Below are 9,894 nucleotides of genomic sequence, written 5' to 3'. Positions count from 1 at the left end.
TAATGGGGTGTGTGCATATATAAACATGATGATGACCTCAAAACAAATCTAAGGTTTCAATTTATCTGTCCAAAGAATTCTAACCCTAAATATCACAAGGCTAGAAGCTCAATTCCATGGATCAGCGTTTCCCAACGGGCGCCCGTGAGAATCAAGAAAATTCACCCAGAAACATTGGTAAGCGTGGGATCGTTTGCCTGGCTGCGGCTTCCCGGCTTGACCGTTATCGACCGTTGGTGTCAAATGCCCATAATTGTCCAAGAACAGGTGAAATTTCTATGCGGGAGGCCCACGGCCTGGCTTAGCGGGAAGTGATGTCTAAGCATGACGACATTGTAATCATCTGAAAAAAGCATGACGACATTATGTTATTCAAGGAACCCAGTGGATGACAGAAGCTCGAGCTTGGATGTCAAGAGATACTCTATCGTGATGCTATTCTGTGTGTTGTGGAGTGAAAGAAATGATACGATTAGAACTTGAATAGAATTTCCTAGCGTTGACTGCAAAAAATAGCAGAGTCTGACTATTGATGGAAACGAACTAATTTTATTGGCTGGTCAAAGAGGAAAAGAAATTCACAATAGGAGCTTCATGTAAGAAATTCGTATTTGCAATGTATTACCATCAATACTTTTGAGCTCGGATATCCTAGCCAGCTTGGTGGGTGATTAATATTTAATTAAACAGAGGCATAAATTCTCGATTGAGAAATGTGGCTAAAGAATTTCTTTAATTGATCGAAATATCTACATATTTTGACTGACATGTAACAGTAGATACCAAATTCGTGGTCAATATGTCAGCTAAAACAAGGGGCTAAAATTTTCATATATTATGTATTAATGTGATCAAAAAATGATTTGAGATGCATGATGATGTGATTGGATGGTCTTTCGTTCAAAAGACTAAACCCTGCTCCAAGCGATAGTCAAGTCTTATATCAAAATGAGCTCATAGAACTTTTTCCTGGATACACGGTCATGCTTTTCTTTTTAGTTTTGAGGACTCAGTTGGTTCGCAAAAATGGAAAGAAAAAGTGGGTCAACAAAAAAATAAAAAAAAATATCTTATTTTTGGTTGGAGTATTTTTTTTATAAAGAAAATAGCTTTCTCATATGAATAAATTTTTTATATTTTAAGAAAAAAAATCCATATAAGATATGAAAACATATAATTCACACATACTAAAATTTGAGATATATTTTTTTTTCCAAAAATACACTTAAGCTTTTAGATAGGATGTGATAAATTTTTTTTATTAAAGACATAACAGATATTTTATATAATTTTTATAGAAAAGTAGATATTCAACCACTCTGAAATATGTCATTTTTTCATAGTTAACAATGCAAAAATTACTTCTTCAGATATCATATATTTGAGCATCAATTTTTTAATATATATATATATATATTTTTTTTCCTGCGAACCAAATTAGTTCTTACTTAGACATGTGTATAAGATATGTTGAATTCTCATATTCCCTGTAATCCAAGTCGACTTAATTTTTACGTAGGAGAGATGAAAAAAGGTTACCATCCTGCGTGCAAAAAAAATTTTTGGGGTTCTGTTTCGTTCCCACGGGAAGTTTCTTTGGGTCTCTAATAAAGCTAGCTCTTGGCATTCAAATACCTCTTGTGTATCATATACACATAAAAGAAAGCCACATAACAGCGCGGTCCCTTTAAATACCCTCTCCACCCGACCCTCCGCTTGTTACCTCATCCCCCACCCCTCGTCTTCCCGTCCCGTCTTCTACTAGATCTTCTCCTGCTCTCCTCGGTTTAAATTCTTCGATCCGATGGCGTCGCTGGACACGGACATCAACATGGTTCCTGCCGGCGAGGGATCGAGCGGCGCCGCCGGGCCGTCGTCGTCCTCCAAGAAGCCGAAGCGCTTCGAGATCAAGAAGTGGAACGCCGTCGCCCTCTGGGCCTGGGGTACGCGAGCGATCCCTCCCTAAACCCTAGCGCGGATTCCTTTGCTTCAAACCCTAGCGGTTCTGGGGCTAGGGTTTCGGTTCTCAGCCCTCCTCATGCTCTGGATCTGATGCTTGGATGCTATTGATCCATCAGTTGACTGATTTATTGAATTGGATTTGGTGCAGATATCGTCGTGGATAACTGCGCTATTTGCAGGAACCACATCATGGATCTCTGTGAGTAAATCGTTCTTCTTTGCTCGTTTTCTTGTGTGCTCGACTTATACGTAGAGTTAAGGTAAGGGTTAGGGTTTTTATTCTTGACCCTTTTTATTGTTTGGGTTCTTGATGCGTCTGGTCGTCGGAAATTTATTGGCAGGCATCGAGTGCCAGGCGAACCAAGCCAGTGCGACTAGCGAAGAATGCACCGTTGCTTGGGGTGAGCATCCTGTTTAGCTTTTTTCTTTTGTTGCGTAAGATATCAATCAAGATTGTTAATCTGTGCCCTAGCGAGTCTGCAATTTAGTGCTTTTTGCGTGGGAGTGCATATAGAAGTCTTGGATTTTATGTTCTTCTATATATAATATTAGTGAACCGTGGAACCTCTTAGCAGTTGTGTTGCGTGTTATGAATGCTAAATGCTTTACACTATATTTTTTTACTGTCTATTAGTTTCTAAAGATTCACTGGACGGATATATACAATTAAGTATTTTCGATTGAAACTTCTGGTAAAAAGGTTCAGCATCTTCCAACTCATTTTATTAGAAGTTATATCTTAAGATCTATTTTGCTTTGATTAGGAATATTAATTGGGTTTCATATTTCTATGATTCTTAAATTGATTTCAAGAATTAGATGAGCTCGAGCAGTTTAATGAAAACAGGTTTTGAGATTATGTCAACTTAAAGAATGTGCACATAACAGATCTTTATGCTCATTGTCCAACGTATGGGCCTTATTGGATTCAGGTGGATGTCCTACCCATGAGGATTTGCTTTGTTATTACTAGGAATTTTAATTGAGATTCTAAGTTAGCGTGATTCTTAATTTGATGTCCAGGTATAAGATTAGCTTGACCAATTCTATTGAAACAACCTGATATGAAAGTTGATGTTGGATCAACTTGGGAAAAAGTCACGATACTATGTTTATGTAAAAACAGAAGTTGTTATTGCTTTTACTTGGTGGCAACCGGGAGAAGGTAAAATATATCACTCCAGCACCGTAACTAATAGTATAGCTCTCTTGGATTTATCAACCCAATACATGTGGGTGGTCTTCAAGTGGATGTCCGACCTGAAAGAATTTGCTTTGCTATTATTAGGAATTTCAACTGAGATTTCTAAGCATGATTCTTACTTTTATGTCTAGTAATTAGAATAGCTTGACCAATTTTACAAGTTGATATGAAAGTTGATGTTTGGATCAACATGGGAAACAAAAGTTGTCATTGCTTTTACTTGGTGGCAACTAGGAGAAGGTAAAATATATTGGTCTAGCACTACAACTCTCATTCCTAGTTTTTCCCCTTTTTGGAACTTGAACGGCCATGCTTATAGTCTCTGAAATGAGGTCCTTAGTTTGTTTAGGAGCCCATTATGAGCGGGCTGAGTGGTAGTAGGCTGGCTTTTGACCAAGCTTGGCTAATGGTCCAGGAATAGAGTATCAAGAATCATGCTCCTGCTTCTGTATATATATTCTGCCATGCTATGCTGTTATTTTACATTCAAAGTTATGCAACTGCCTATAAATATTCACAATAGGTATGTTAATGTACGCCATTTTATTTATTTTTCGAATTCAGATAAATCTTAACTAGTTTAGACTAATGAAATAGACATTTAAACAAATAAATATAAAACAGAATTTGTGGAAATCTAGAATCATAACTTGTCCAAGATATATGTGATTGTGTTGCGAAATCTTGAATTTGTGCATCGTATGAGTTTAAGAAATCTGTCATACAGCTAAAATTACCGTCATATTTGCCATCATCATTGTCATCATTATCATCGCCCTAAGCCTTTTCCTATCAATTATGGGGTTGGCTACAAGGTACAACTAGAGTCGAGAAGGCTCAATAGATTGAAGAGATTTTATGTGCGGCTAACTAGACAGCAACCTTTTAGAAATTAGTATAAAATTTCTAGCTAAAGCAAAACTAAGAGAAAAGAGAGGGTTGCTGTGAAAGTTATCTATCTAGTTGGCAGATAGAGAGAACTACCTTATCAGTCATAGTTTAAACTCATGAAAATCAGGGACCAACCCTCCAAAATTCTTCTAGACTTGGAAAGAGTATGGGCGATAGGGGATGATGATATCTTTTGATGGAGGAAGCAGTACAAATAAGCTAAAGTGCCAATTAAAAGCAGCTACATACTTTACATATTAACAACACAATCTGAAAATTCATTATGAATTTATTTGAGCACATGCATTGAGCCTTTGAATTATTCAAAAGTGAAGGGAAGGGGAAAAATATGCAGAAAAAGATATCTTGACCAAAAGCAAGCATCCTTAGGATGTTCAATCATGAGTTTGAAAGGGAAGGCAGGATATATGCTATGTATTGGTGCATATGCCTTTATGTGAATACTTGTCAATATTCAATGATGCTAACTAATATTGATGATGGATAGAAAATGCACAGTTTGTTTGTTGTGCCGATAACCTGCCATTGTAATTTGTATTATGATATGGACATGCATTTTGATAATCATTCGTCACTTGATTTTTTTAAGTGTCAAACTTGACTTAGAACCACGGATGAATCATTAGGAGTAGAATCTAGCTCGATCTAGAATACGCAATACCAAGCTTGGCTGGAGTTTAGACTATCTACTACTGTTTTGGGCCTCTCGAGCACCCCTCCTAGGGGAAAAATGCTAGACTTAGAAGAGAACTACGGTTTGATGTTGAAACCTTTTATTCGTGTTATTGCATTGCCCTAGATTCTTGGCCTCACTCTTACAATTGCTGATGGATGCCCATTGTTTTCCCCCTAATGAAACAAATATGTATTATTATGTGCTATAGAATTTATTTGATCTAGGTTTTTGCCATTATAGGATTTCTAATTTAAATTAGCCTTATTGCATGTGTTTTTTGAAATATAGCAACCAAGTTCACTAATGGGTAAAACAACTATAATTAAAAAAGTGACATTTTAACAAAGTCTTTTTGAACTTACTAATGATTTAGATGCTTCTAGGTGCTTTGCTTGAATTTCCATTGCTTGTTCCTGCACCACGATTTAATTTTTACTGATTTCCAAAGTAAGCTTGTTAAGTCCTATAAAGGGCTCGTTTGGTTCGCGGGAAAAGAAGGGGGGAAAGTATGGTCAACGGGAAAGTAATGAGATGCCTCTTGTTTGATTGGAGTTTTCAAAGGAGAGAGACGGAAAAGTTGTATTCCCATGGGAATATGATTCCCACATTTCATGGAAAAGTTTTTCCCATTAGAAACATGGGAAAGTTACTTTCTCATGAGGCGGAAATCACTCCATTTTTATTTTTTCCCCAAAAGGCCCTTCAGCATTAAAGAAGCATTAAAGAGGCATTAAAGACCTAATTTTTATTAAGGGCAAAATAAGAATTATACATAACTTTTCCAGAAAAGTGGATGGCCAACCAACATAAGCACTTTGGAATTTTGTCATTTTTTCATGGTCAACCAAACATGCCAAAAGTACTTTCCTAGGCATTCTCTTCCTAGGAATTTGTTTCCCAGGAATCATATTCCTAGGGAAAAAAATGCTTCCTGCGAACCAAACAAGCCCAAAATGAAAATATAGAATTGAATGTAGAAGAGAGTTAAAAATCCCTTTCTGGAAATGATTTAGGGAAAAGGACATTGTAGCATATCTATAATTAGTGTATTTTGGGGTCTCTCTCTCAAGAAGTCACTATATGTTCTTGACTTGCATCTATGAATATGGCATAGTATCTAATCATATTAATAGTCAAAATCTATGCAGCATAGGTTAAATTGTAATTATTTAGATGTAAAATATGTGATGTAATATTTGATTAGAGAATGTCATGGACAACTAGTTTCTATGCTTATTATTAACTCCACAGGATCATTTTTGGACTTGATGCCTTGCGATGTCACCTATTTTACCTGGTCGCTCGCATCTGGCTTCAAAAAACCCATGTCACATAGGTACCTGAGTTGGTTATATATTGGACACTTGGATATTGTGAAGTTTTATGGTCTCTATTTCTAGAGATTGGTGGAGAGTTGAGCTTTTCCAACAATGAATCTAACTCTCCATTGCCATGCTAGAAGTGAGTATTCATTCTTTAACTGATTGGCCAATATTTTTTTTTATATAGGGAAATTTTCACTTCCAATTTTAAAGGGGGAAATCCTCCTTGAGTTAATTGGAAAGTTTGAATAGGAAATATCTATATTGAAAGATCTTAACAAGCAATATTTTCCTAATATTTATTTTTAATGTTTAAACAAACAATATTTTATATGTATAAATTTATAAATTAGTTAAAATTATAATTTATCCTTTGTATTGCCTTTTTTCTCTCTCTTGCAGAGTTAGATACTTACATGTTAAAATATGATTCTCATATCTATGTCCATGCAGCGCTTATGTCGTTGGTGTGGCCAACATCACCTAAACAACATTCTAAATTTTTATCTTTGTTATCTGTTCTAGTAATTACAGGAAACACACATTTTGTCTGTTAGCCTAATTTCCAATTCACCTGGTCGCAACATATTTTTTTCTAATATTCGAGCTATATCCTTTTTATTTATAGAAGCCATTCTTTTTTGAAATCACGGTAGATCAAGCTGCCGTTATTAATGAATAAAAATCACAGCTAAAATGAAAAGGGGAGCAAACAAGTTTTTTTTCGCTCTAGTTCTGTTTCTATATGAGAAGGGTAGTTCCTTCTTTCTTTTATTTATTGTGGCATGGATCTGTCATCAGTTGCGGGGACCGTAGGAAATACACAATTGTTTAACTAGGAAATACATGTTTGATACCTTAGATCTTTTTGGTCCTGATGAAGTTAATCAGAGTTAGAAGCCTGATGATGCTGGGTACTTGATCTCTTATTATGCTTGTTCTCTTTTCAAGATTTAAATCTTTGGTATGATCAGAAATTTAAACTTATATTTGAGGGCCATAACTTTTGCAAAATGTTATTTTGCTTGAGTGAATTGTTTTGTAATGTAGTGTATATGATTTTGCAACCAATTTCTTAATGCGTAAGAGTTCATAGTCCATTTTTTCAACCCTCATCCTTTTATTTCTTTTCTTTCATGAGTGCATTTTGTATGCTTATACTGGCATTTCTTTCCATGTTGCTTGCTATATTTTTTTTTGCCTATTGCTGTATTAAGCTCTTGCTTGTGGACTCCGATTGTACTTTATTTTTGGTTTTCTTTTGGTTATGTCTCTTTTCCTCTTGTTAAAGTTACCAAAAAAAGCTCCTGCTCGTGCATGTAGGACCTTGTCATTTTTTTATCTTATGACTGTGATTATACTATAGTGAGCCTATGATATGCATGCTTTATTTGTTCATTGTATTGGCCTTTATTTTTCTTTTATTCACTCATTTAAAGAAGAATTATTTAGTTCATTTCACTTTGCACTAACATTTATTGGCATTCTCATGAACGTATTAAACAACCAGTGTGCGAACCTGTTCATTGCCTCATAATTCTTTTCAGAATCTGGAAAGAGGATGGGTAGACTTCAGAAGAAATTCAAAAAACATAAAATTGAACAAAGCTATAACAAATCATTATCGATGTTGACTGAATTGACTGATCTAAACTCTTGAGCTAAGAGCGATGTTTGATTAACAAATCTAGAGTCATTATAGACTTCCGATCTAATTCTTTAGTTTGTAGTCAGTTTCTTGCACTCTGAACTTGCAATCGTTCAATGCATAAGGTTGATGACTTGGGAATGTATGGTTATAATTCCTATGTGGATAGTTGCCTGATTGCAATATCTCTTATGTATTGTAAATTCAAGTGGGAATGGTTCAGACTTCAGACTGTTACAAACAGTAGTTATTACTAAGAATTGTATATTGAGGCTTAGTTTCTGAGTTTGCTGTAATCTCTAAACGTATTTACTATTTATCTTGTCTATTGTGATGCATCCAAACCATACTTTTGGTTAATCTTATATAAGTCAAAATATTACTGGATACTGAAATAGTGGAAACACATGTAAATGAATTTTCTCATCCCACTGCAGCGTACTCAATCCGTTTTAAAGAGCTAATGACAAATTATGAGAACCTGAACCAAGGTTTTTAAATTTTGTTTCATTTTGATTGGGACCTGTTAGAGTCATGTTTTTGACAGTTCAAATGGTTTTGACATTTTTGCTCAAGTTTCAGAGTGTCGATCAGGAGTTAGAAAAATAGGAGAAAAATAAAAGAAACGAAGAAATATCAGACAGTATTTTGGAATATTTGTGTTGTTGTATAGGATCTATGTTTGTGTAGTTTTGGTAATTTTTTGGCTGAAATTGTCTAAAAATTATTTAAGGATTATGAAACATTACCATAATGATAATTATCAAGCCTTGTTCCAACTAAATGGGATTGGCTTTATTACTCATTCATCAAGCATTTCTATGTGAGGCTGCATTCTATTTACTTTGAAACTCTTATCGTAACATCTTTCACATATGCCTTGGATCTTTGCCTCCTTTTCTTTTATCATCCTTCAACAAATATTAAACTGCATGTTATTTTAGTGCCTAATGTTTTTTTTTTTTGTCATTTTGATTTTAAGTTGCAAACAGCTTGAAATTAGGCATTTTCTTCTGAACATATCCAAGATCATGACCATTTAAAAAAAGAATGCATATAGTTATAGAACATTTATGTATTTTTAGTGTAGAAGACTTGCTTGTTGTTCTGATGATCTATTTTATTCAATTGCTGATACTAGTTTAGGAACTATCTCAAGTTCAATTGCTAAGGGTCTCTATGGAAAATCAAACCAAGACCAAGTTAATTGAAAATCAATTATTAAAGGGGCGATGGAAATCAGGTCAAACCCAAATGTTTAGAGGAGAGAAAAGGGGTGGGGGGGGGGGGGGGGGTGCTGAAACGTTTAAGCCTTAAGCTCAATGTTTACCCCAAGTCCCATCCAGGACCATCCGAACCAGTTGACCAGCTGACGATGTCTTTCATAAAATTTACTGTCATAAGGAATGAAAGGAGGGTGCCGATCATGATGTTTCTCTTCAGCATCAATTTATTGCTGGGTTATGCCTCTTAATGAGTAATGCTATAGGTGTAATGAATTTCATCGAACTGACAGGTTCTGGATGATCTGATTGGAAGATTTTTTAAAGTTTATTTGATCAATCTCACCTGATTAAAAACAATGTCTTGCTGAAAACAGGTGTCTGCAATCATGCTTTTCACTTCCACTGCATCAGTCGGTGGCTCAAGACTCGTCAAGTTTGCCCTTTGGGTAACTATTGTTGTCTCGTTAACGTTTGCAAGTTGATGTGTTTTTATATGGCATTCTTGGTGATTCCTGATTGCTCTTGTGAATGTACAGACAACAGTGAGTGGGAGTTCCAGAAATATGGCCACTAATGGTCTTATGCGGGGATGAACTTGCGGTAATCAGTTTGTTCTGCATCCTACTAGTACGTTTGGGACCATATCTGAAAAGTTCCATCCATATTGGCTACCTTAGCTGGGTTGTTACTTTAAGCATGCCTTCAAGCGAGGAATGAATTCATACTATATTCCTTGAACTGTGGATTCATTACACTGAAGCGTTTGACTTGTGTTGATGTAAAAGATTAAGTAAAAGATTAAGCATTTCCTTGAATTTTAACTTGTCTGAAAATGACGGTATATTCTGCATGTGGTGTGCATACTCAGCCTCTAATAGGGCACAATATAGATATTGCAAATTGATGCTTCTCTGTAGCCAGCATGACCGTTGTTTTAGTTGTGA

At 35.5% G+C, this 9,894-nt stretch overlaps 1 protein-coding gene across 1 annotated transcript; it reads left to right on the top strand.

Moving 5' to 3' along the window:
* The first annotated feature begins 1,675 nt into the window (after positions 1–1,675).
* On the top strand, positions 1,676–9,765 carry LOC120113304 (RING-box protein 1a). Its single transcript, XM_039134411.3, has 5 exons — positions 1,676–1,943; positions 2,111–2,161; positions 2,304–2,363; positions 9,325–9,396; positions 9,487–9,765. The coding sequence occupies exons 1-5, from the start codon at positions 1,805–1,807 to the stop codon at positions 9,522–9,524; spliced, it is 360 nt and encodes a 119-aa protein (XP_038990339.1). The 5' UTR covers positions 1,676–1,804; the 3' UTR covers positions 9,525–9,765.
* The last annotated feature ends 129 nt before the right edge of the window (positions 9,766–9,894 follow it).

The sequence above is a fragment of the Phoenix dactylifera genome, chromosome 15, assembly GCF_051530095.1.
Source record: "Phoenix dactylifera cultivar Ajwa chromosome 15, Ajwa_hap1_PhDact_Kaust_v1.1, whole genome shotgun sequence".
NCBI classification, from domain to species: domain Eukaryota; kingdom Viridiplantae; phylum Streptophyta; class Magnoliopsida; order Arecales; family Arecaceae; genus Phoenix; species Phoenix dactylifera.
The sequence above is the reverse complement of the archived record's forward strand: the minus strand, read 5'-3'. Positions and strand labels throughout refer to the sequence as shown.